Here is a 27955-nt window from a genome sequence, read left to right as displayed (position 1 = left end):
TAGAAAGTGTCACCGAAGGACAGGCAGAACAAACACAGAGCAAACTCCTACCAACAGATTAAACTCACGTCACGGTATTTTACCCACATTTTGCACTACTGAGACACCTTGAAATACGCGCACGCAACCAGAGCCACGACACCAGACCTTTAAAGACGTGAGAGCCACAGATTAAAAACATGTTGGAACGCTTACCGTGTCCAGTGCCAAAAATGTGTCTCTAACCTGTAGGAAGAAATGGGTGTGGAGCTGCTCACGGAATGATCATTGCACTCACACAGCAGGGTACAAGGTCCCCCGCTTTGTTTCTCCCTTATAAGAGAAACAGCGACTAAAATAGGACTGAGGAGCTGCTTCACCTCCCCAAGTTTTCTTGAGAAGTACACAGAGCCAGATGGGAAAATGAGGTGGGAATCAGAGAAATACTATATGATTGTGAAGACTGAAGCCACTTTGCCATGAACCATCATGAACAACTGATCCTGGTGCTTGGCTGAGCACAGTGCTTGCTGCTTCTTTTTGGGGACTTCAGTCACCTCCCGAGTGGCACTGAAGCGCTGCAAGCAGATACAAAAACGTACACAAAGCCTAAAAGTATTTCCCTGGAATTGAAGCTCAATTTACAGCTCCTGAGACTGAAGGGTGTGTTTGAGCAGCCCTTTGTTGCAGGGTTTTGTCAAGTTATGTTCTGACTTGTCCCCTGCATGGTTGTGCAGTAATTCTTGATACTGATAGTCAATTACTTTGTTCATGTCACTCAAACACTGACTTTTTTACTGCTTTTTCTCCCCCTCAGCACGGCTAATCCGGGAAACACAACACAGAGTGAAACCACCACTTCAAAAGGCATTAACTCCTGGCCAGTCCAGGCTGCCCTCCAGCCCTGCCAGGCACAGGTAGGAAAGCGACCGGCAGAGCAAAGAGCCCTCCTTATCCTTATCTCTCTTAAAATACCATTGGGCCCAGGCTCCAAAACTTCCTTCCTGACTGGATCAGCATTTACCCAGGTAATCTCATTACAGCCATTGTTCTCTGAAGGTTAATAAATACTTACCCTGATGAGTAAAGGCTCCGCAATCTGACCCTAACACAGCAGAAGTGATTGCTCAGGGCCAAATTTTCATACTCTTTATTATGCTGAACACCATATTCCTCTGCTAACAGAGCAGCGTTAGCACCAAAATAAATGTGACTGCTTGCAAATAAGGTGTTGGCCCCACTTCTGGCCTCAAGTTTTTATGTTGCCATCATTGTGATGGCTCTGAAAATTAGCAGATGCTGCCAGTTCCTAATAAATACATGACTAAATTATTCTGAAACAACAGCAAAAACAAATTATAGAAAGAATAAAATTCAAGGAGACGCCTTTCCGATTTCAACATGTAGAAGAAAATAATTACAGGCTTTTGTTAATTTAAGGAAACACTTTTTCTCCCATCAGACGTGAGGTGTGAATTATGCAAACATGATTCGAATTTGACTGGGTTGACATACTGCAGCCCCAACAACTAATTTAAATTTGAGAGTTATGGAATGGAAAACCAGGTTTCCAAGAGCTTCTTAGCAAGAGCAGCAACCATCACCTTCCCCAAGGCCAGGCCAACATCCATCAAGATGGACATCCCCATCAAGATGGAAAGCAGCACAGTCAGCACTCCATAAAATCCGCCTCCTAACTCCTAAAATACCACGGACAAAGAGGGCCTTCCCTCCCAACAACACACATTTCAAAGCAATGCTAGTGCTGGCTGCTCTGTTGGGATTAAAACACATTATCCACTTGTTGCAAAACTTTTACTGGCAAAGCATATAGGTGAAGTGTACCTACAGATGTGCCCAGAAATCCACATGAAACCTCCACCTAGCCACAACATTAAACAAAACCCTAAATAAGACAAGATGAGCAGATAACTCTCTTTCAATGGAGGCCATCAAATTGCTGTGCAGTCATTAGTAACTTAAACTTAATCCCCTTCACAGGAGCTCCATTTTCCTAACAGAAAATTCAGAGGGAAAACCAGAATGGAAATGAAATAAAAGCATTTTAGATTTCAGTTCAGTGACCAAAAGTTTTCCTTTTTTTTTTTTTTTTTTTTTTTTTTTGCCAGCCAAAGCTGTACCTAAATTCACCCAACCACACTTTCCAACAAATATTTTACCTGCCCAGAAAAGGTTCTCATTTTCAGGTGAACACACCACCACATGCTGAAATCAAGATAGAATCCTCCCCCTGCACCACACCAAGCTGAATTATTTGTGCCTCTCCTGAAGTCCCCCAGGGAATGAGGGAAAGTGCCAGGATCGAAACTTGGCCGGACTTGCCGCATGTGCCTGCAGGCTGCTCAAGGAGCACATGCCAAGGGCTGCAAGGGGCAACCAGCCTCCCACGCCAAGGCTTGCACAGCACCCTCACCACAGCTCTGCACCTTCTCCCACCACTGACCTCATTTTGAAAGGTGGTGAATTTAACGTGATCATCAGTCTCGTATGGATCAAACCCAAAAGCCAGGCTGGGCAGAGAAACCCCAGAGGTGTTCCTGCTTTGTGCTTTACCCATGAAAGTCTTGGCTCTGGAGCCTCCAAGCCCATACCTCCTTCCATAGAGACGCCCACACAGCACCTGTGCATGCTCCCCTGAAATGCACCCTGTGCGCAAACCACAGCCGCAGAGACTCTCCCACGCCAGGAGGCAAATAAATGGGAAGAACAGTGATAAGCAGGGTGCAGGACTCAAGGGAAAGCAGCCCAGCCTGCCAGAGCTGCACACCCGTCAATGCCGAGGTACCACAGGGAAAATGGAACTTGCTTACATCAGTCGTTGACCCCAAAGCCACAAGAAAAGACAGCAATGAATTTAAGATGAGGGCTGAGTTTTAATCCAGCCATTACCTTTTCTAACATCTGCTATTTTCGTGTGGAGCGTCTGCTCACCCCAGCTCTGGGCTAACCTTGTTCCCATGCACCACAAATCCCACCCCCTCAGGTTTTTGGGGCGATGGTCAGATGCCTCGTGTCAGGAGCACAAGGCACCAGCCGCCCTGGAACCTCATCAGCCGGCTAAAGAGACAAACATCTCCTGACACAACCAACCTTGCCAACTCCTGGCCTGCTGCTACCCTTCTTGAGGAAGCAGTTTTGGAGCGGGGCCAGCTGTGTCTTGATCTTGAGAGGTGTCTTTGATCCCTCTCAATCTAACTTTAAAGGTAGAGTGATACTAGATGCAATGTCTAAGAATGCCCTTCAAGCAGCAGTTGAAGACCTTGGGGAGATGTCTTCAACCAGATTTTTCCATCCAGAGCTGGCTCAGAAGAACTCGGTTTCTGACACTGACCCTGTTTTAAACTCCTTTCCTCCCACCACCTCCACTCAAAATGGCCATCCCTTGTGCCACTCACCCACAGCAATAATTGGCAATTAAGTCCGTTCCATCTCTGACTAATTTCTTGACCTGATCTGCTTTTAGGGCAGAAAAAACTTGTGCAGAATCTTCTTGAAGGCCTGCTGCTTTTTAGCCAAAAATAAGTAAGACAAAAACATGCCCAGGAGCAAAAGGAATGACTTGCACCAACAGACTCATCAATAAGTAAATAATATTTATCATGAGCTCTGCACTACAGCATTTGAACAGACACAATTATAAGCATCAGTTTGGTGCCTGCACTTGCCAGCTGCTCACATCCACAAGCTCTCCATCTCAACATGCTTTGACTAACAGGGACATGGCCTGGCACTGAGCTGGGGATGTAGGTGCCCATGCTCCAAGGGATGGTGTTTTAGGTACCAAAATTGTCCCCTGCATGTCGAGACCCTCCAAGCGCAAGCAGAGGGGAAGACCAGCTAAAGCTGTCCACCCTCACCAGTGCCAGATTACATTTCCACGGCAGCTGCTCCCTTTGTCTACACCCAGTAAAGCCAAACCAGCCTAAAAATTAATTTAATCTGCTGTAAACCCAAGTGTCAAGCACTTAGATGGCAGCTAAAAGCGCCACTCTCAGATAACCGAGTGACACCGGCTAATAATAGCCTGCACATTAGGGGAGCGGGAGCGGACATTTTGTGTAACCAAAGAGGAACCTGTGCCTGGGAACAGCCCGCGCTGGCCGGTCCCAGCCCCGCCAGCAGCGCCCGAGCCCACCCGGCCTCTCCTGTGATTAGCTGCACTAATACCACCGGTGACCTCTCTTTCAAGCTCGGAGGCAACAATAGTCCTGGCTTTTGTTAGCGGGCAGAACAAAATGCCACCTTTTACAGCTCTGCAATCATAGCTGCTTCCCTTTTCATCTCCCAGAGGCTCTGCACCAGACCTTGCTCACCAGGGACGACGGTTAACCCTTGCCAGGCAGCCCAGCCACAGCAGGAGGGAGGGAGGGGTGCCGGGGTCCCTGCAGGCTCCTCTTCTCCCACATCCCTTCATTTGCACAGAAAACACCAAACAAGCCCCTTCTGGTGGAGGATGCAGGTGTGCAATAGGGCTCTTCTCTGCCTGACATTGCCATAGGCAGGAAGTACCTGGTGGCCACTTCAAGCCCCTGCGCTGCATCAATAGGTCACCAAAATCCATGCCGAGCTCTCCCCCCTCCCTCTGCCCTTGGGAACTGCCTTAAACACACCCACTGACCAAGGAAATGGTGTAACTTAGGTGACTTTCTTTTGTGCAAATGTAGGAAGAATAGCTTAGAAACAAAGAAGAGTATGCTTTCCAGAGCAGCACTTCTCTGAGCTCAGGAACTCACGCAGGGATGTGGCACAAGGTGCTGGTGTGAATGTGGATCTAGGTTTGCATGCAAGGTTCTTCCCAAAAGAGGATGGACGCTCAGAGGTGCTCGCTTCCCAATGCCCATGGGCTGGACCAGGGCTTGCTCAGGACCTGGAAAAGACCAACCCTCATCCACTTTAGGATTTCTGAGGGAGTAGGGCACCTCATCCACCACCACAGCCCTCCCTCTCTCCTTCTTCCCAACAAGGGCTACAAGGAGCACGGGGAGCTTTCTCCCGGGGCGTGCAAGGGTCTTGGATGCACAGCTGACTGCACGTGTCAGTTATGCTCCAAATGGGTTGTCACAGGTCAAGGTTCTGCAGGCAGCAAGAGCAAATGCTATTTTTAGACAGGATAAGGTCACGGTGCTTTTAGAGACAGTGAGGTCTACAATAAAACCTATTGATCAGTCTCTGGAACTAGTGCTCCGGAGAGACGCCTAAATTGAAACAAAAATTGCCTGGCCGTTTTCTCTATAGACTCAGTGGGTAAAAGCTTGTTGGAGTCTTTCAGGAGATAAAATAAGTAAGAAGAACCTGTGTACAGACCATAGTTGTCCATTTAAGTGGATGCACGGGGGGGGAAAAAAGGGAAAGTGAGACCTATGGGAGAGAAGAGTGGGAAGCTCCGAGCATCCTTCTGCCATAGTGACAAGCCAGCTGCCCCAAGGGTGAAGGCCATCCTTACCATGCCCCGACTTCAAACTCCACAGCCCAGGTGTAAAGGCACTACAGCAAACTTGACTTCTAAGAGAATTAATGCTTTACTTGCATCTTGGAGGGTAAGGAAGCCTCTAAAGGCATTAATCACTGGGGTCCCCGACAGCACACGCGCATTCACCATCCCTGAAGGTGTTCAAGGCCACGTTGAATCAGGCTCTGAGCAACCTGGTCCAGTGGAAGGTGACCCTGCCAATGGCAGGGACTTGGAACCAGATGAGTTCTGAAGTCCCTTCCAACCCAAATCATTCTGTGATTCTCTTTGCCCGTTTGTGTTTTGGTGATGAATATCACCCAGCTGACTCGTGGAGGCCCAAAGATGAAAAACAGACCAGTATTTCAGCCAGGCAAATTATTTAACTGGATTGTTCACACACCTCCATGGTTTTTACAACAAATTCCAAGTGTTTATCCAGGTTGTGGATAAACCAAAATTTCACCAAAAATACCCCAAAGCACTGGACTATCACACCTTCAAGTCCAGCTCTAAGTCCACTACAGGCACATAAATCCCTCCATATCACAAGAGGATCTTTATTGTATTGGAGACTTAGAACCACAGGGATGAACATGAAACCATGGCGTATCTTCATTCATCATCTGCCCCACTGCCACAGCCTCGCTCACAAACAAAACATGCCGCAGTAAACATAATCCATACATCACACCCTGACATGGGTGACCCCATCAGCGAGTCCCAGCCGGGGCACCCCACCAGACACCAGCAATGTAACAACCGATGCATTTGGAGGATGTAATAATAATAGTAACTACAGGTAAATACTATTAAGCCGTGAAAAGCTAGTGTGAGTGGCGGGATACGTAGTTTACTTTCTGCTCCAGACAATAACAACATGAGCAGAGATATACATTCAGTTGCTCAGGTAAAAGCAGATCATGTGGGAATTAAAGCACTCGCAAGCCTGCGGCGTGGCTTGCTTGCCATCCGACTGCCAGGTTAGGCTGCAGTTTAAGTTTCTGTATAACAGAGATGACAAGATGCAAAATCTCAAGCAGTATTATCTGTACAGTGACTATGCTGCAGAGGAATCATAATAAAAAACATGTTTCAAAGCAGCACAGTAGTTGTGATTCTGGGGAAAAAAAAAACCCACCACCACCAACAAAAAAGACAGGCTGATCTTTCCAAAAAATATACTGCTGCTAGAAAAGCCAAGGTAATTATTCTTCTATTTAGGAAATCAGGCTTGGGTTTTGTTTGGTTTCTTTCTGTAAAGGTCCTTAGGCTCCTACCAACACTTCTACGATTTTCTTCTTAGTGCCCTGTGACTCTAGGACAAAGTTTGAGATAAAACGATTATAATAAATAAGGACAAAGTTATTTGGGAATTAAGGACACTGCTGCAGCCCCTCATCTTCTTAACTGATTAAATGAATGGAGCTTTAGTGGAATATATGTCTGAAAAAATTCAAAGCTAATTTCTGTTTATAATTACTGATAGCACACGAGTATCCTTTCCAGAAAGCCTACTCTATCACCCAGAAAGCAGATGCAAATATGGGTATAAATAGGGAGTGCAATGAAGCCTGTGGCAATGCTCACATTAACTGCTGTGCAGTCAGACTCCCACCCCATGTATGGGTATGGGTACACAGGCTCACACACACATGTGCTCCTCTGGTGATTTTTGACAGGCATCGCTTGTATCCAGGCTCAACTCCATGCCTGCCACCTTCTCCAAGTTTTTCTCCTAGACTCCAGTGGCTGGTAGACAAAGCTCTCTGTTAACCTGAACAAAAATAACCGTAAGGGGTGGAGCCCAAGCTCCTTTACACCGCTGTGCCTACCAAATGACTCTCCTGACTGCAAGGAAGCCACTTAGGATTTACCCCTGGGGTAACTCTGAGCAGGATCTGCCCCCACAGACACTTTCTCTGTGTCTATCCCTGCCCTTGGGTTTTGCATGAGCACAGAATCAGGGAAGGGACCACAAACATTCCCTACTGCTGCCTGAGAGGAGCTTTTGTAACCTGTGCAGCCGCTGTTGGGCATGAAACCGAGAAGCTGGAGAAGCTGGAGTGGCAGAGAGTGGCTCCCCCAGTTTATTTAACTGCAAGATGCATCTGGATTTGTGGGGCTTCCAGTACAAGGCAGCTTCAGGATCAGCACCTCCACGAGACAGAGGGCAGGGACATGATGCCATGCTTCCCAGAGCCACTTTCATCCCTCTCCCAGGGGGCACAAGGCACTGAAAGACCCAGCTCTTTCCACAACAGGCGGGGAAAGGAGGGAAATAAACCCCCAAACTTTTAATTTTTGTCTTTTCCATTTATTTTTGAATTAGCATTCAGTGTCTGCTGCTGTGACACGGATAGCTAAAAATGTGTGTGCGGATATGTCATCCATGAACAAAGTGGCTCATGTTTGTTCTTTATTATTTAGGAAATGCACATTAATTACTGCAGATTTTCTCCTATACATCTACTGTATCTCAGACAGAATTGCTGAGAAGGTCTGCAGAATAAAAATGTATGGGGTAATTAAATGGATATTTATAATTAGAACTTAATAATTTGCATCAGGGACAAATGAGCTCTGATTTCAATCTGCAGTGCATTTAGATTAGCCTGAAGATAGTGTAATTTGATGTTTTATAGTCCTCCTCTCAGATTATGAAACAATACAGTGTCTTTAAAGCAGCCGTGTTTGTGTCAGGAGTGTGTTAAGAAGCAGCCACAATGAAAATGTTTGACAACGTGAAAGCAGCCATAAATTACACGACAACTGTGTAAAAGTCGTGATGAAACAAATAAAGAGCTGACCTATAATGCATCTGATTCAGCACCGCGCCCGGACCACTCAGCGCTCATCCCGGAGCGCATCCTTACGCGCGCGGCTACTTAGCGCTGAGAAAACTGTAAATTATCCCTAGTCAACAACGTTGATTTTAAGTCGACATTTCAATCAGTTTGAAGTAGAAATACTACACCACTCCCCCAGCAGCCTCTCAGCCAGCCGGCTGCTCGGCCCGAGCCTCTTTGGGCGCAGCTCTGTTACAGCCCCATTGTTCCCACTGTACAATATTTATCGCGGGCTCTCCAGACACAGGTACTTGACCCAAAGGTCACCGCCTTGTCTCCTGGACCTGCAACCCACCTTTGCTACCAATGCCTTTTGCCCAAACACAGGGAGCCCCTGCAAATCCCGCTGCCTCCCCACAGATGTACAGGCGAATCTAACCCAGGGATGTGGCATTGCATGGCCGTAGCCGAGCACGTGCCCCCAGACCAAGGGGCTGAATCTCCCCAGGGCCAGAGGTGAAGCGAGGCGGGACTCCTTACCAAGGTCTTGGTAAAGAGCAGGTTGGTTTGGAGACGCGACCACATCTTTGCTTTTCTTCCCAGCTTTGCCAAGCCACCAGCAGGGAGGAAGAGCAGTGAGGCTGGGCTCCCACTCCTGCTCTGCTGAAGCTCTCTGGCCTTACCTGGGGTGACCCACCCCACCTGTGCCACAGCAGTTGCCTCTCTCGCCCTGGCAGTGCGAGGGTGTGTTCATTAACATCTCCGAGGCACTCAGGTCCCCACGTAATGGATGCTGCAGAGGTAAACACCTCGATCAGCAGATAACAGGGAGTCCTGTGCAGGCATAACACACGGGAGCTGTGCACGTGCGTAGGCAAACGCCTGGGAAAAAACACAGGGGTGCCAAGTCGCTGGGAAGCTCACCATCAAACCAGTTACAGTCTGACATGCAACATGAGGAGTGAGGGAAGGACCAGTGTAAGGAAGGAGATTTCCAGCCCCAGAGCCCTGGCACTCGGTTTCATGAAGCTGTATCCCACAGCCTCTTCCCAGCCTTTGTACTTTCCTCCCACAGAGCAGGGCTCAGTGCACCGCACGTCACCAGCTGCTGGCTAAGAAGGCAAAGGGGAATGAGAGGAAACAAGGCTGGGATATTCAATCCATGGCATATTCCCAGATTCCTCAAAAACTACGACTCACAGACCTGCATGCCCACATGGAGCAAGGTGGTCAGGCAAAGCTTTAACTAAGAGAGGCTGTCCCTATGCATGCCCACTCTCCAAGAGGGACAGTCACGTGACATAAAGCCTCTAGTGCCAAGCAAACCTCGTAATTCCCAGCAAGGCGTGATGCTGGGAATGCATCGAAGGGACGGAGGACAGGCAGGTGACCCAATCCACTCCGACCTACCCTTCACACCTCTGAAAACGCTGCCCTTTGCAGTGGGGGGAGCCCGTGTTTTCCCAGCTATGCCCTTTCCATGCATTTTGAAATCCACCGTCCATCAGCATGACGGGAAACAAGGCGCTGAGCTCTTCCTTTGAGGAGTTTCTTGTTTGACCAGAGTACACGTTATTCAAATCAGCCAGAGTGAAACGCAGTTAAGCTGCTGTTTGTTCCAGCACGATGAGACTGGCCTGTTAAAAAGCAAAAATGTCAGGATGTTACAGGCTCAGCCTCCTGCCAAGACTGGTAAGTAGCTGAACAACTGTCAGAAACGGCATAATCGGAAACAACAAAAAAATAAAAATACCCAAAACAACCATGAATTCAGACTGTGTTTCCAAGTCACAGGTGCCCTGGGGCCACCCATACCCCCAGCCAGGCACCCCTGGGAAGTTCCGACCCGGAGCATCCCTGCAGCCTCCTTTACTACATCCCCACCACATCCGCCTCTCGCTCAGCAAGGAACTTTTGAGTAAAAACAACGGTAACCCAGTAAAGATCTCGGATTTTGTCTTTATTCTCACCACCATGGCATTACAAGGATTTTGTCTTCATTCTCACCACCACAGCATTTATTACACCACCACAGCATTTTGTCTATACTCTCACCACCCAACGAAGCACCTCGACATCAGGGATGGACCAGAAACGTTCTGTGAGGGCTGCATGAAAGCTTTAAGTGCAGCCACCTTCACACAGACCAGCACAGGTCTGCCCTAGGGGATCAATTTGGTTTTGTTTCTCATAAAGTCATTTGAATGGGTGGGAGCCAGCATGGAAAGGTGCTGTCGTGCATAAGCTGTGGGCCTGCACTGGGTCTGCCCCCAGGGTTCACCCTCCCCAGCCAGGCAGGCATTGCCTTGCAGATGCTTTTCACCCCCCAATTTAACTCCTGCTATCTCTGAAATCTCCCAGACACACGCAAGCCCCTCCTGCTCTCAGACTCTCAACTTTAGTTTGCCTCTCAGAACAGCAACCCCCTTTTTTTTTTCCTGTCCTGGGCCCTCAGGTTACTGGCACGGCGACAACTCTTTTTTTTCCCAACAGCAAGCCAGGAAAGATGATAGAACCTGCATGCGTGGCCAAGGGACTGGTCTCAACTGGTTCAGAGGGAAAAAATGGAGCTGTGTCTTTTTTCCCCCCCTCTCTCCCTCTTCTTGCCTTTAGCCAAAAGACCTGGGAGCATTTGATGTACAGTCAGCAGGTATTAAAAAAAAAAAATTATTGAAAAGGCTGGCCGACTCCGGAGCTGTGACACTCTCTCATCAAACTCTGGACTTCAGCCAAGTTCATCTGTTAATGGAGAGCCACAGCCAGGGCCTCCCCCCCCGCCACCACCCCCTCGCTCCCTCCTCTACCTCTTCCTCCCTCCTAAAAAACTAGACATCGATTATGTCTGTGCTTTTCCCTTTCTATTCAAGATAAACAAAGTGCTTCAAGTTCAGGGCACACCCTGGGACCCTTGACAAAGCAATCTATCATCCTGTCTGCTAAACCAGTCTGGCCACACCACCGCCGAGGAGACTAATGCTTCCAGTGTACAATTTTCCCTTTGTGCTGCTGCCCTATTACTAGTAACCTCTTTTCTTCCCTACCTTCCCAGGAGCAGATGTGCTTGACCACTTTGCCTAAGCCCCTCCTGGCAAAGGCATTTTTTGCTGAAAGCAACGTCAAGAATTTAAAAAAATTTAAAAAATAAAAAAATAATAAAAAAAAGAGCCTAGCCCCCGCCTGCCCCCTCCTCTCCCCGACTCCCATCTCCATCCCTACGTCCACCAAAGAAATCCAGCACAGAGCTTGATTTTTCCTTCCCCACTGAAGATTTCTTTTTAGGGAGTGAGTTCAGGTTTAAATCATATCCACTAATTCATTCTGACTTGCAATTAAATGCAAATACACTTTTATAGCCAGCATGGAGTGTATTAATTTTAACAGCAAATGACAAAATAAGAATACAGTCCTTCCAATACCAATAATGAATCGCACTATAAATCACGTTAGTGGTCACATTCATTAAAGCTTGTAAAGCTCTTGGAGATCTGCAGGCGTGATGTGCCACCAACCCACAGAGCAGCTTCAGCTCACACGGACCCCACCGCTGGCACCCAAGTGTCCCAGACCCCACCTGGAGGGCACAGGGAACACCCCACCAAGTGCAGGGCACCCAAATCCACCCCCAGTCCCTCCCAGCAGTGCCACAGGGAGCTGGTGCTTCCCAGGTGAGCCGTGCTGGTGAGATTCACAGCCCACTATTGAGGGTGGGTCTCACCACAGGGCCAAGGCATCTGGGCAATGTGGTTTAAGTTAAGGGAAGGCCAGGCTGGGTGCTCTGAAACACAGGGCAGTCACAGAAATTAATAGGAAACCACGAATCACCATTTAAGGGCACTTCCTAACAGCTAGCCTGGCCTTTTCCTAATGCTCCCGGCTGCCGACAGCGCTTACCCCTTCCCCAGGTCTACACAGCGCTCCATTTGCTTGCCAGCACTAAGATCCTCTGCACCGTTTATTAGCCAACATGGGGGAAAGTGAGGGTTTTCTGGCTCCTTTGTTTTGTTAGGACAGCTGTGTGCCATTCCCACCCCCTCCCACCCATCCTCTCCTAAAGAAATAATTAAATCCAATTAGGACCAGAAAGTAATTTACATTTTGGTTCTGTGTAAGATGGGGAGGTGGGGGAAGGAAAAAAAAAATCCCGTAAAACACGTTGTGATGAAATTTCATCCCTCTGCTACTCATTTGTCTGCTTTTGCTTTTGAGGACAGATCAGGCTGCACTGTCCCTCTTTAGAGGCTGTACATTTTGGTGTGTGGACCAAGAGGGAGACAAGGAAGGTGGAAGAGAGAAAACTTGTTCCCATTCCTTGCTCTGTGAACAAGACAGTTCTGCTAGGCAGCCCATCCTGCTCCTGCTCCTGCTCCTGCTCCTGCTCCTGCTCCTGCTCCTGCTCCTCCCCTCGCTGTGCCGGGGGCTCCTCTGCCGCGGTTTACTGATTTACAGAACCTTGGTATGTGAATGGCAAAAATTCCTTGGCATAAGTATATGTTTGCTGATCACATTTCAGATCATGTGTTGTTCATTATTATGACTTGCTCAAAAACAGTTTTGCTACAGTTATGTGGGTTTGCCTTCGATATTTTTTCCTCTTTTAGTACATTGAAAACATCATGGCATGGGGGGGAAGCAAATGAGAAAATGTTTTTGTGTCTACACCACCTCAAAATCTATTTTAAAAAATTACGGAAAGGAATACAGAATATTCCAGGACTGGGAAACAAGGGGGAAAGGAAGGTTAACAAATCATTTCTTAAAGACCAATGTGATGTCAAATTTTCAAGTGGAGTATTTTCCTTTGGATGTGGATGGAATTATAGGTGGATTTGATATTTACAGACTGCTGAAATCTCTAAAAATATATCCAGCCCAAGTGAGGCATTGACTTTAATCTGGTGGATTATTTAAACAGCCAAGAGAGAAGATCTTTTTGCCAGGCAAGGCACCAGTGTCAGGACCTTCTGCAGCACAGGGCAGCAAGTCCAGGACACACTGATTTCTAAAAATACTCTCCCCTTGCCTTCTGCAGAACTTTCTTCTGAGTTCACATTCTGGCAATTAGGAAAGCAAAAAAGTCATCACTCCAGAAAAAATGAAAGTTTCTGAACAACGCCACTGTTTTGCTTTCACCTGTGTTGTAAAACTCCAATTAATTCCAGAGAGTTTGCTCTGAACTTCTCCAGCGATCTACCTCCATCTTTGCTCGTGGGAGATGGTCCACGTGGGTTTCCCCTCACCACGCAGGTCACCTGAGCACCCTCCTCTCCGCGCCCGGCGCAAAACGCAAACGTTTACCTTTTTGTCATTCTCATATAGTAAATTATCCATCAGATTTCAACATATCTTACTAAAGCAATTACATCAAGAAAATGATAGCGCGTGTGGAATCAATTATGCATGCACTTGGCCAGGGACCAAAGGCTATGAAGTCGGAGGGCAGAATCGTTCGACACACACAAATAAAAAGCCCCTGGATCTCGCAGATGGACCCCATCAGTTCATCTTACTGCCGAAAAAGTTCATGCACTTAATAATTTATTTGTGTTCTGGATACTGTTTCCCAGCTGAATATTAACAACTTTGAACTGAACCACACTTTTAGCGTGGTATGGGTGGAAGTCATGGAAGGGCAGCAGCAGGTCTCCTCCGAGGTTAAAATTATACTTCTGTTCCTTCCAGAATGGTCCTTTTCCCTCTCCGTTTATTTTCTTTCATTAAGCAGTTCCTTTAATCAGGGTATCCATTTCACCCCTCCGATTCATCTTCTTACCCAGTGATAAACTCTCCAACCAAAGCTGAGCATCAATTACCAAGGCTGGACAACCGAAAGATGAAGCAAAGGCAAGGCCCCGATCCCACAGCCAGGAACTGCGGTGCTGCCAGCATGAGAGACAGGGGACAGGGACCAGGCCAAGCCCCAGCCAGGCAGGAGGGGTGGCGGATGGCCTCCGGTGCTGGCCGGGCACGGATGCCCAGGCAGGTTATGAGAGCTGGGCAGGCTTCCAGCCAGGCTGCTCCCAGTTTCCCCTCCCAGGGCTGGATGATTAACGCCTTGCCCGGACAGGCAGGAGAAAAAGACCCTTCCTTGTGATGAGGCAACTGGAAGACTGGAGTGGAAGAGGAGCAGCGCCAGCAGCACGATTTGCTGCTACGAACAGGGCGCTCCCTGCCCTTTACACAGCGTCCCCCAAAGGCACAGCCACCACCCTAATACCAGCAGCAGCTCTGCACCCACAGGCAGCACAGGATGGGGCCTGGGGCACGTCCTTTCAACACTGGTCACGCAGAGAAGGGTCCAGGCACCGCCACATCCTGCCCTGCTGTCACCTCTCCCTCCAGCCCTGGCGTCTCCAGAGCACGGAAAATAATTCTGGTCTATCTATACATATAGAATTATTTTTTAAAGGAATGTCTCCCCCAAATGGGAACAATTTCCTTCTACACTTCCAACCAAGTGTACTTAACATTAAAAGAGAACTGATAGAACATATTTAATTACTCAAGGTTAGACTCCTAATTCCTCAATTCACTAAAGGAAACTTGGCAAGAAGATGCATCATTTTGCTGCTTTCTACTGGAGCATCTGAGGGAGAAGAGCCACTGAGGCAGCTAATACACAAAACATGATCAAAAGTGATTAACAACAGCTTCATATGCAAATTGCATTAATGAAGGAGTGCAAAGTCATCATGTAAATTAAATATGTCAAATCTCTTGGTGAACTTTCAATCTTGAGAAGAAAAAACACCACTTTAATTTTTTTACATCATCAATTTTCCAAGATTGAAAATCTAAGAATCTTGGTGCTATAAAACAATTTTCACCTTTTTTTTCTCCTTCAGCAGCCTGACAGGCTGGCCTGATGTGTGCCGAATGCACATGTTAATAGGCCAATCAAAAATGCAAAACAATTCGCAATTACTGCAAGGACCTAATGGTCATTAGAATTTACAACTAGGTAATGAACTAAAGTCTGCCCACACCATGCATATTCATAAAGCAATTTAGCCTTTGAAGATTAAAGAAGTGCTTAAAATTCAAATGAGCTTTAGCAAATTATCAGTAAGATTCATCCAAAAAGCAAAAGGGTTTTTCTTCCTGTGATTTCCTTATTTTTTTAATGCAAAATTGTTATATCTTCCAGACGGAGCTTCAACTAAACACAGGGCTCCGAGTCAAGCCAAAGGGGCTGGAGACAAACAGAGGCAGAAAACATTGTTATGGACTTTGTTCAGAAAACTAAGCCCTTAAGAGCCAAACCTATCTCTAAACATGGTAATTTATCAAAAGCAGCACAGACTTGCTCATAGGCAGTATTGTGTGCCGCTCTCCGAGAGCAGATTAACAAGATTTCCACCACCCTCCAAAAAAGCCTTTTTCCCCTCAAGTCACATCTTCCATGTAAACAGCAAATGCATTATAAAAACATTATTTTCATCAAAGTGCAGCAGCATTAATTTTAAGGACTCGCTGCATTTAAAAGGGAGGGATGAAAAGATCTCGGCACCGGAGCGTGCCACTGAGAAAGTCGCTGTGCTCCCGGGGAGCGGAGCTGCAGCCGCCGAGCGAGCGGAGTTTGCGGGGGCACCGCTCAGCGCCGGTGGCCGCTCCCAAACTTGGCTCCGCTCTCGGCCGGCCCCGCCGGGGCCTGATCCAGCCATCCCAAAGGGTGCAGAGCAGGGGAGCGAGACACGCTTCTGCCAGAGATCCCAGGAGAAGGTTGGGGAGGGAAGCGCTGGCTGCCTCCCTGGCACCCCGACTTTGAAGGATGGATGAATGTTCAAATAATTCCTATTCCCACTTCACCAGCCTTCTCCAACCTCACAGCTTATCCTACCTGCACCCCTGCAGAGCAAAACAGAGGATGCCTGGAGCTGTGCTAATGCCCCGTTTTTTAACATTTATTGGACAAAATAGGACCTGGTGCCGTGCAACAACCGCAACAGCAAACATCTGGATTGGCCATGAGTCCCCAGTTTTAAGCAATTCCCCCCAACACCAACATTACTTCACACAAGAAGAGTCCAGGGAAGGCCAGTATGGGACGTGACAGCATAAATCAGGATTAGGTTAAAAACAAAAGTTTAGAAACTACTGCCGGGCCGCCAAGCTGTTGAAGGCCACGTCTCCCAAACTGCCTTCAAGTCGTGTCCCCCATTAGGAGATTTCCCCCCCCCCTTCTTTCTCTGTTTCCAGAGACGTAAAAACCACACTACTGGGCTCTGAGCATTCCTTAAAATAAAGCAATTAACTTATTTCCAGGCTCCAGCAAGCGATCGTGACAGCTTTCCCCCCGGCAGAAAGTGGGAGCCGTGGTCCCTGACCCCCGGCCAACACAAAAGAGGCAGCCCCAGCACAATGCCTGCTGTCAGCAACTGAATTATTTTTATACAGGAATTTTTATCTCTATGGTACAAACAAGTATGTGTCTGTGCTGACTTGTTAAGCAATCCACTTGTATGTAGAATAAGATTTTTTTTCCCTGCTACCAGTCACACAGCTCTAAGATCAGAAGAAATACATACTCTTTGAAGCTCCTCAAATGTTTTAGTTAAAAGAACAGCAGTTGTTTTCAAAGATCCAAGAGTATCTTTATCAGAATTTAATTTTTCCTTATTGATTTTTTCTAACGTAACACAAATTTAACATAGGACAGTTTATAGTTTATTACAAAATAATACAGCCTCTATCTCTTTTTCCAAATGTATCCCACTGTGTTCTAGCTCCTCAAAGAGAACAAGGCTCCTGGACTACTGTTTCTCGTTGCACAGCAGCAACTCTTCCCTAAACATGAAAATCAGCATCAGTAATAGAGAAACACGGGGAAAAGCCCCCAGCCACCCTCACACAGTAAATGCTCCAAGCACTTGCGATGCCCTGGCTGAAGAACGACAGTTTTGCCGGTCTATTCTCCTGCTCCACAAAGAATAAACTCAGTATAAAATGCAACGAAACGCAGATGATTCATCCAATGTCAGAAAAAAACGCCAGCTGTGACGCTGAAGCAAAGTAACGCTGGGTGACAAATTAATTGTTGTGAATATTGGGGGGGGGGGGGGGGCAGGATACAACACAACACATTTTTATTTCGCATTTTATATTTCCCTACCTGATAAATCAATTAAGCAAGCAATTAATACAAAATTAAACTCCTTACTTCCTAAAGGAAAAAGGAACTGTGATGCATAATTTTAAAAAGGTAATAGCTGTAGTAATAGCAGTAATAATAACAATAATAATAATAATAATATTATTATCCACAACAACAACAACACCACTAAAGGCAGGGCTCTTCTTTAAGCCTTTGTTGTTCAGCAGTAATTCCATTGTTTATTTAGGCAGAGGTTTTTCTATCTGCAGCAAAGATCAAATTGTAGGTGTAATTGTTCAGCATCTACGCAAAGCAGGGGAGGATGGAAGCAGAAAGTCCTTGGTTCTGACTGACCAAAGCTCCCCAGGTCTCCCTCCACCAGCACACCCACACCGGTGGGAATCGTGCACCCTCTGAAGCACCCTGACAACGCCTACCTGGAAGGGCAGAGAGGAAGCACTGCTTCTCCTGGCACCTATTTCCCAGGGACAGCGAGCCTCCCTGCCTTGTCGGCAATGCAGTTATTTGGGTTTTGCTTCTTGCCCCACTCTTGGTGTCTCAGCTATTAAGTGTGAAAAACAAAAATCTGAGCTGTAGCTGAGCTCTGCACCCACCAAACAGGGGGAAGCGGTGGGATTTTTCTTTAACAGCAACCTGTTCAGGTAAAAAGTTCCAGCAGAATTGCAGCAGGCAAGCGGGGAGAGGTCTCCGGGGAAAGCGGAGAGAATAAACACTTTGGTGCACTGTCTGCAAACCCAGAATTCAGCAGCTTTTTTTGGCAGCCAATTTGTTTCAAGTGTTTTGTTTCAGGGAACGTATGTATTTTTCTTTGTGCATTTTGTGGATTTACTACAACCGCTCCTGACAGCTGTTGATTCAGTTAAATGAGCACATCATTAAAAATCCTCGAACACAACCACACTGAAAAACAGACACCTTTGGATGGAGCTGAAGATTTGAACACACAAGAAGATGCAAATGAAACCTCTGGAAGAGGATGTACAGCCTGGGCTGTGCCCAAGCCAGGGAGCAAAGGGGGCTCCAGACCTGTTTGTGGTGACTGTTTTCTTTGTTTCGACCAGACCCAGATGCTAAAAAAAGAATGAAAAGCAATGCCAACAATCCCAAGTATAAAAAATAAATGTTTGCTAATACTTGAAAAAATTACATCCCCCAGTGTGCTGGAGTTAATGTGCTTCAAATAATTCTGCACCGTGCCCAGTACTTTGTTTTCTTTTCTTACTTACTCTCCAGTTTTGCAGAAGAAGGGCACCTATTCAGAACAAGGAGGGAAAGAAGAGGATGTTTTCATTTTGCTTTAGATCAAAGGCAAACAAGAATGCAAACTGTGGCATATTGAATATTTTTTTCCACCGCTGTCATTCACACTGGGCTATCGAAGTTTTATACAATTCCCCAGCCCGGCTGCATATTAAGCTGCCTGTGTACAGCTTTATTATAGCATGGTGCTGAGGAAACATTAATATTCCTGTGTTGCATCTGACAGGACATTTACATGCGCCCATCTGAGCTCACACCTGAGAGCTGCTCCAAGGTACAGTAGCTGTGCTCCGATTGTAAAGGCAAATGAAGAACACAAATTCCCTGCTGGGATCAGGGCTGACCTCGCCACACCCCACACCGCAAACCTTTCCCTCGCCAACCCCAGGCAATGCCACCTCCGAATGAAGAATGAGCCACCAAGTTACCAGCCTGGGTGATAGAAGAGCAAAAAAAACCTCGCTGAAATATTTTAAAGATGCACAGCGAGTGCAGCTGGCCAATAAAGGTTGGAAAACAAACTGGCTGAACCCCGTGCGGGATGCGTTGCATACTAAACCTGATTAGAGAGATGGGGAGGATGTTTATGGGCTTTAAAACGCGCTTGGCATTAACACAGGAGGGTGTGAATAATGTGAGCACTTGGTCTGCTCATCCATAGGGGTCCACAGCCACCGGTCCCGCTCCTGCAAGAGTTTGATCCACGTCTGGCGGAGCAACGCACACCCAAGATGGGGGCTCTCCGGAGCGAGCTGTGTTTCATGGAAATTCATTATCAGATCATCCCAACCGCTTGGGTGGTTTGTGGGTCCATTAATGTGCCTGTTATTTTTAAAAGTATGCCATAAATCACAGCAATCCATGTACCGGTGTCTACCTACGTGGGCCCAAACCTGTGCTACATCCGACGTCACCAGGCGTCAGGCTGCAGCTACTGTCTGTGTACACAGTGAGACAAAATTATGTTCATTAGCCCAAGGGAAAAGCAAAAAAACCCACCACCCAATGGTTAATTTTAGGGCCATGCTACCAGTATGAATATATATATACGTAAGTCTTAATGTATTAAAATATATGGACTTGACGTGTTTTATGGACTTGTGCAATACCCCAGTAGCTGACACATAAAACCCAGTGCTCCTGGATGGAAGCTGGGTTCAAATGCCTGCCACGGGGAGAAGACAACTTCCTTGGACTCGCGACATCCCTGGCAGCATCATGACCCGAACAAAATCACAACAAGCAGAAAGGTAACAAGAGATCCTCAGCGATTAGCTAAAAAAAACCCCAACAAAACACAAGTGGCACTGTGCCAGGCCATGTCCAGCTTGATGCTAAACGCCTTTTATTGCACAAAGCTGGTACTAGTGGACACAAAAACAGACCGAAGCTTGAAGGGAATTTCGTCCAAAAAAATTTCCGTAATGAGGATGCGTGCAGGCAAACAACTGGAGGCTCTGCTCCCCTTGCCTGACGGTGCCTCGCAAGCCTCTTTAATTGTCTTTATTATTTGAATGAAACAAGAAAGAGCTCGTGGGCTGAGAGTTGCATGTACAAAACGGGGTAATGCTAATAGGCCTCCTCCTCTTTAAAAGAGGCATTACCAAATTATGGGAATGTTTAGGGAAGACTTTACTTCTCCCACCGGGCTAATTAGAAGGTGTTTAATTTACTCCCTGCCTCAGTTTCCATCACCCAGCATTCGTTGCTGGGACTCTGCACACAGAGCCTTGCGTTATTACGCGCATGATTTTCAAAGCTTTCGGCACGTGATGCCAACATGCACCTTTCAAGATCTATATGGAACTTAACATGTGCCAGGCTGCCTCTTGAACCACCAGCATTTTGGATGCAGTGATGCTTCTGCTTGTGGACAGCTCCACAATTCAGTGTCCCATGCAATAGGAGAAAGAACAGAAAATATACTTCTCATCCTCTCCGAAGATCTGATTTGCAGTAAACAAAAAAATCCACTAGAAATATTCAGGGCACCACAACACTGGGATGCTCCCCTGGAAGGCAGAGGCAGAAGAAAACTTTCTACCCTGCTTCTGTGCTTCGAGTGAACTCATATTTGTGCTTCCAATGAAGAGCCATTTTTACATTAACTGTCTGGAACAGTGGGGAATAGGAAAACTAACACAATCTTTACCTCGTACAAAGGATGATATTGGTGTCATGTGCTTGCTTCTTCAAAAAACATTATTTATAAAAGGCAACAGGGAAAACAGGGAAACTATTGACTGTTCTCTGTATCCCCGTGCGAGCAGCATTACAACTTTTTGATCCCCTACATTTTTTACACTTTTCCCCCCCGAGAAGTAAATTTCACAGCCGCACAGGCCACCGCCTTTAATTAAGCTTTCAAAAGTCTTCTGACAATGCCAACAATTGCAAGACACTTCTAGAGCTCAATCATGCAATCATCGTGACACTTCTATTTACAATTTGTCTTAGAAAGAGTTTCTCTGACATTGTACTTTGACAAAACAGCCAAGCTGCCGGTTCACAACCTTTCTCTGTCTTATTTACAAATACAGCTTGTACGCAGCGCTCCAAATCTCGGGAGCGGGAGCCTTTGGGTAGAACCCTCACTATTTTTTCCTGCCTGCAATATTTTACCCAGCCTGTGCTCTCTGTTTCTTTGTATGAGGACAGCAGACAGATTTGACTTCAAAATCTTCCCATAGTCCTTTTTCCCCTCCTCTACCTTTAAGCTTTCATGTTATTGTCCAGATGCAATGCTAACTATTCAGTGCAGACAGCAGTATTTTTTTGTCTCCAGAACAAAACACAACAAGGAATCGACATTCACAACCTACAGAATTATAATGGCAACTACTAATAACAGCCCAAGAAAATTTCTGCTTAAAGATGTTACTTCCCGAGACCTGTAATGATCAAATACACTCAGTCTGAAATTTAGTACCGAATGACGTTCACCTTCCCCCGACTGCAGCAGACAGAGGGATTTCTTACATTATTTTCCCACGTGTTTTATTCGAATGTCACAAGCAGCTTGAGAATATAGGATTCGAGCAGTAAAAACGACCTCCCCTCCTCCTCCCCCTCTTTGTACGGTAAATAGAGCATCCGCGGATACACACTCGGCATCATACAGGGGAATAAGCAGCAGCACTCCAAAGTGTTCCCCCAACTGCATCCAAGTAACATTTAAGATCCTTCTTCACCCAAACCCCAGCCTTTCATTAATTCCCTCGGATTTATACATTCAACAAACAAACCGCCAAAACCTGACACGGGCGGGCGATAAATATTTCCTCAGCCTTTACAATAAGTGAACAGCGATTTTACGTTCACTGATCTCCAGATACTTCAGTTAATATTTCCCCCTATTGTAAAATACGAGAGCGGATAACTAAAGCCCTGCCGTCGCCCTCACTGCAAATCACGGGCTGCCGGTATCTGGTGGTGAGGCTTTGACATACATATTGATGAAAGCTGCCTCGTTGGACCCACACAACATATCCTATTAATTTTCAGTTAAATTTATGGCATTTCAGCTCCAGTGCTGGATCAGCATCACTCAAAATTTTATAGCAAGGCAGAGCTGTGCACAGGCAGACACCCACATGGAAGAGCCAGGTACGGACATATGCCTGCACCTATACGGATCCCACGGCTGCTGCACACGTTTCACGCACACATGTAAGCAAGCTCCTGTCCTCATCCCTGTCTCTGGAAATCGGCAGGATAACGAGCAGCCTAGTGACAGTTAAATCAGACATCATTTCTCCCTGCATTTGAATGAGTCGCTGCCTCCTTTCTTGTCTGTAGATCTTTAACCATTACTTAAGATTCTCTTCTACTGTAATACCCCAACTTACAGACTACAAAACTGCAGGCAGGGAACAAACTGCACCCGGAGCTCACCCACAGCACCTCTGTATCCAGGGCTAACCTGGAACACCTCTTCCAGCCTCACAACTAACTGGGTACATTTTTATATTGCTACAAAATACGTATTTTCTGGTCTCTTAGCAAAAAGAATCACTTCCCCCAACTTCTGTGTATTTTTCCAAATGCACCCTCTGTCTTTTCTGTTTTAATTACACACTCAAATCTTTTGCATTTTGCATTCTTGAACAGAAGTCAGATATAAATAGCTGAACTGGAAGAATTTGAGGTTCTCTGCAGGGGCCTTCCTGTAGCCTGAACTCCACAGTTCAGGCTCCAAGACTCTCACTGGAAATTTTACCGCTGGACTCCACAAACTACTGGCTACGAGCAGTGGGTCACTCCAGCTATCACCACACTTCTTTGTGACACGAGGGAGCTGAACTCATCCAAGTGAAAAGGGAGATGAAAACACGAAGGGGAGGAACAGCACAAGACCCCGCAAGTCCTGGTGCACCTTCTCCTTCTCCCAAAGCCAGGCTGCATTTCCAACCAAGAGGAATAACCAAGGGACCCCAGTGTCACTCGGCTCTGGCCCAGCCAGAGAGGTGCAGAGAACCTGCATTTGTGGACTTCCCATCCGTAGGCACAGCTGGGCACCACAGCCAGAAAACTTGGAGCAGAAGAGCCCTGAGAACTGCAACTCCATCTCTACTCAGGACACACTCACGGCTTGCTCTGTGGACCTTCCTGCATGACACCAGGCCTGCTCCCAGTAAAGCCCACCGATGTGTAAGAGCGAGCAGGGTGTAAGAGCGAGCAGGATAAGGCCCTGCCACCACGCCCCTGTCCTCAGCCACCGCCTCTGCCCAGCGAAGCATTTACAGTCAGTTAAAACCACGGCCCTTTCCAAATTAACAGCCCCATGACGGCACGCAAGCCCAAATCCTCCTCGCTTCGCATCACCCGCGCCACGCGAAAGGGAGACTTGGCTCGCTGAGCCTCCCGCACCAAACGAGTGCCAGAGCAAATCCTTCAGCAGAGGAGGTTCCCCTCGTGCAGAACTCCTCGGCGTGGCCATCCCTTCAGCCCAGGGACCTATCTGGGACCACGGGGACGACAGCATGTTTAATTCTTGCTTGACAGATACTGTGTTTTGTCTTTTGAGCGGAGCGGCGCCGTACGTAAATACAGCGTTACATCATACCGCCGCTCCTCCATATTTGGTGATTTAGTATGGCTCCAGAGCTTGGAAGACTACAAATCCCTTCCGCCAGGCTCCTGCTTCATTAATCATGCCCTACACTTCTGCTCGCTTTCCATCAGATTGCAGGCAGCACATAGAAATGGGCACTGCCCTCTACCACTCTGGGAAAAAAACCCTCACCTTTAACATCCTTGTCTGGGAAACTGCAATACGGAGAATTATTGGGGGTTTAAGTCTCATTCAAAATGTAGCTCAGCAGTAGCTGAGCCTCTGTTTCCGCTTAAATGTAGAGATATTCACATTTCAAGGAAATACCAATTACTCTGCAGAAACAGCACACACTCATTCACATGACGTCTGCGTGTGCACGCACATGGCTCTGCACACAGACACGTGCGCAGGCAGACACCCATGCACCGATATGGATCTGCTGCCACCACAAAACCTCCAAAACTGCAGCTCTCCAGCACAGTTTGGCGACCAGCTTGGAGGCCAGAGAGGCTGAGGATCCCGCTGAACCTCCCAGTGCCTACTGCCCTATTATGGTTTAACTTTGTGGCCAAAGCAAGCCCAAGACAAGCTCCAGCACATCATGTGATGATGTACTGCACCTCTGACAACCCCAAGCGGTCCTGTGGGCTCCCCGAAGAGAGGTACCAGCAGTCATCCCAAACAGCACTGGAGGGGGAGTTTGAAACTGGTTCAGGCATTCGTTGGGGCTGATACGCTGTGGTCTCGCCTTTTTCGACTGGCAGTATTAGCGTGGTTTGAAGTGATTTGAAATGCTCGCTGCAAATGGGCAGTACTTTTGTTTACTAGCAGGGTTTTAAAAGCAGAGCGTGCCTTGGTACACTACCAGGGCTCTGCGATTTTCTTTCACATGGTATACTGTTATTTTTTTAACCTCATTTGTGAAAATACCTGCATGGCCAATGGCTTTCTGATTTTTTAAAAAATAAAAAAATATGCTATGAAATGGAATTATTTACCCTTTTTTCTTTTTTTAAATTACATTTCACATTGTTTGTTGCACAAAACAGAACTCTGCCTTGGACATTTGTACGGATGACATGCGGTTGTGTAAACCGCAAACAAAATCAAGATACATCTGTCAAAACCACATCAGAGACAAGAGAGAGCACAGCGAAGCATTTATCATTTGGCTGAGGAGGCAGGCTGCAGAGAGTAGCCTTTCCTGTCAAACCAACCTTTTGAAATTTCCAACATGCCCTTAAACTTTTCGAATAAGCATGTCTGTGCGCTTCAGCAACTGCCCTCTCTACTCTGGCCTGGCCAGTCGAAAATGGCATCTTAAAGTCAAGGTCGGTGGTGTCACTTTGCCATGGGGCTGTGTTTAATTACAGTCCATACGCTGACAGCCAATATGGAACCAAGGCTGGCTGATGCTCGGTTAACTCTTTCACCCCTGACTTTGCCAAAGACTCAAAAGCTCCTCGCTTTCTTGCACGGCAGGCTCGGAACCCTCCTCCCACGGCACTCCAGCAGGCGAGGCACCGGGAGACAGTGACTACAATGCAGGCAAATCGCGAGAGTGGCCTCAAACAATACCGCCAGAAACACCGGCTGGCACGGCACGTGCCTGTTGCTCCTGCCGCTGCGCAGGCACCAGGAAACACCGCTAACCCAAGGCAGGGAGGCCATGGACACCCCGGCCGCCACGGCGAGCAGAACACACAGACACAGTAGCGCACGACTGCCAACATGCTACGTTGCAACTGAAACAGAAATAAACTTGCAAACACTTCTCCTTGCTTTAATTTACCTGCTATATGTTCCTGTTTAGGGCAAATTCCTCTAGATGACGTTGATAAACAATCGTCATCCTCTGGCGTAACCTGGATGCCAACCTCCACAGGATTGGATGCTTTTTTCAGCTCACTTGGTGAGGGTGAAGGTGGCTTATCCACAGCCTTCTCTAGGCAGAGACTGCCATTGCATTGTTTCCGTTTGTGCTCAATAAAAATAAGAATGTCCCCCAACGGAAAGTTCATCTGACACTGGCCACAAGTGAGGAGGTCGTGGTCCCCTTCCGGAGCTCCCAATGTGCCATGTTCAGGTTCATCATCAGTGAGAATGGCTTCAAGAGGTTCGGCTGCAGTTTGAGAAACAAAAGGAGAATGGTTAGAGCTCTCGGGAAAGGCACCAGGCGCGGGGGGAGGAAAGCGCCGAGCCCCCTCTTCATGAATATTACACCCCGCTCCCGAGTCCGCCTGCTCCCCCCCAGCCAAACCCATGCAACACGGCTGTCAGCACAGCACTGAGGACAGGGATTCATCAGTTACAGGGAAGAGATTTTGCAGGAGCAGCTGTAGCATGCAGAACTCAGAGGGCAAGCACAGCAACTGTTTCTGTGTTCCTACAGGAAGGCAAATTTCTGACTCCTTGAACAATTCGGTGCTAAAATTAAATGGATAAGCTGAAAGAACACACTGCGAAACTCTTGTGGTACTACGACGAGAAGGGAATACAGCGGTTTACTGCTGAATGTATTATTTATGTACGTGAATTCAAGGCTAAAAGCACTGCACACGCTCTCACACACATGGGTGTGTATCTTCCACCAGCCAGACCAGACCCACTTTCTAAAATTCAGAAACACAGCATGGACAGGAGGAGTTTCAATACACACAGACACTGCACATTGCCTGTTCAGGCCGTGCAGGTAATGTGTGCGTGTAAAAGAGAAGAGGGGGAGAGCCAGCCTGCATGGCCACACACACCCAGGCACCCGACACGGGGGGCACATCCAGCCCTCAGAATGCACGTGCAGATGGAAACGCATGGATTTGTGTCACTGTCCCCATCGGCCCGTTAGCAGCTTCCAATTTAAAAAAATCCTGAAGGCGGTAGTTATTCGAAGGGGGGGAGGAGGGGAGACAGGACGAGGCAAATAAATAAATAAATATACATATATGGCAGAAAACCAAAATGTTAAAAAAGCAAGTGCAGCAGAAATGCCTTCGGGGTGGGGGAGGCACCTCTCACTTTTGAGTTACTCCTCAGGATCCAAATAAACAGCAAATTCACCACCAAGTCCACTCAAAGATATTAGCTGGATAGGATATTTTTTAGTACTTAAGGAAATCAGGCAATCAGTCATTTTGCATTTTTTAATCCTGAAATAAGGGAATGCTTAAATTATCTTGAACATGTTAGCACTGGTGGCCTTCAGCATCTAAAAATCAGCCTGGCCAAGCAACTGCCACATTTCCTTGCAACAGTGAGAAGCGCCTTCTTTAAACTCAAAATACCTTGCCTAATGTTGTCAAAGTTGACAAATTTTCTGAATGAGCTCCAAAAAGCTTCATTATGAGGCTATTTCTGCTCACAGAATCGTCAGTGGATGCTTTAACAAGGCAGACTCAGCTCTCTTTTCTGTTGGCTTATTTTTTTTTTACATTAAATTTGCAGAGAAATACCTTGGCAATCTCTGTGCAGTTTCCATCACTATTGCCTTTCACGAGGGGGAAAAAAAAATAAATACCAGCAGCATGTTGGTGTTCCTCTGTCTGCGCAACACAACAGGCACGCTAACAGCAAGCGAGCAGGAGGAGAGGGTACTACAAATACAACCCACATCAAAACACTGCCAGGTAACGCAAGTGAGACAGAATACAACTCCTAAACAGTTAATCAGCCTGACCTTCTTTAGTTGGCTGCCAATTTCACATTTAATGAACTTAAAGCCACAGAGAATCAAAAAATAGATTTTAATTTGACTGCACAATATTGGAACTGATTTTGATAAAGTGCAAAAATCCAGTGAACTCAGGTTAAATTTATTTCCACCCTACCTAGGCTGAATATTGAGGAGGAAGATCTGGAGTAGCTCCCAGTTGTGCTGCGTAAAATAATATTGAAAGAGCACACTACCTCGCCGTACCTCAGCTCCAACTAGGACACAGGGATCCAGTCCATCATTTCTTGCCTCTAGTACTACTTCTAATTTAACGTAAGGTCAACCACAGGAATATGAAGGTTACATTCGTATTAATAAAAACAATGTCTTAATCGCTGGGGCTTTCTTCTAAACTTACAGACCGACAGGAGAGGAGGCACAACGTGCGTCTCACGCTCCTCGGGAAGCCGGCAGAGGAGCAGGCTGTTTCTGCAGGATTGCCGGGCACGGCGTTTTTCTCCCCAAGCCGTTCCTTGCGTTCGGACCGAGGGAGTAAATTATTGCAGGACTAATTCCACCGGTAGCTCGCTGCACGCCGCAGACAAAGGTATTTTGCGAATCTAACTTCGAGCTCACCGAC

The 27955-nt window shown here is 47.0% G+C and overlaps 1 protein-coding gene across 8 annotated transcripts in view; it reads right to left on the bottom strand.

The window, feature by feature from the left end:
* The window catches only part of BCL11A (BAF chromatin remodeling complex subunit BCL11A), a 75760-nt gene that overhangs the window by 43754 nt on the left and 4051 nt on the right, over positions 1 to 27955 (bottom strand). For 7 of the 8 annotated variants that reach the window (XM_048296521.1, XM_048296520.1, XM_048296519.1 and 4 more), the window contains exon 2: positions 25459 to 25788. In XM_048296521.1, coding sequence (XP_048152478.1) covers positions 25459 to 25788 — 330 coding nt within the window. Of the gene's footprint in view, positions 1 to 25458; positions 25789 to 27733; positions 27841 to 27955 lie in introns of those variants that run through there. The other variant, XM_048296525.1, reaches the window with a different exon arrangement.

The sequence above is a fragment of the Corvus hawaiiensis genome, chromosome 3 (genome assembly GCF_020740725.1).
Source record: "Corvus hawaiiensis isolate bCorHaw1 chromosome 3, bCorHaw1.pri.cur, whole genome shotgun sequence".
NCBI lineage: Eukaryota > Metazoa > Chordata > Aves > Passeriformes > Corvidae > Corvus > Corvus hawaiiensis.
This window is presented reverse-complemented; position numbering and strand designations above follow the sequence as displayed.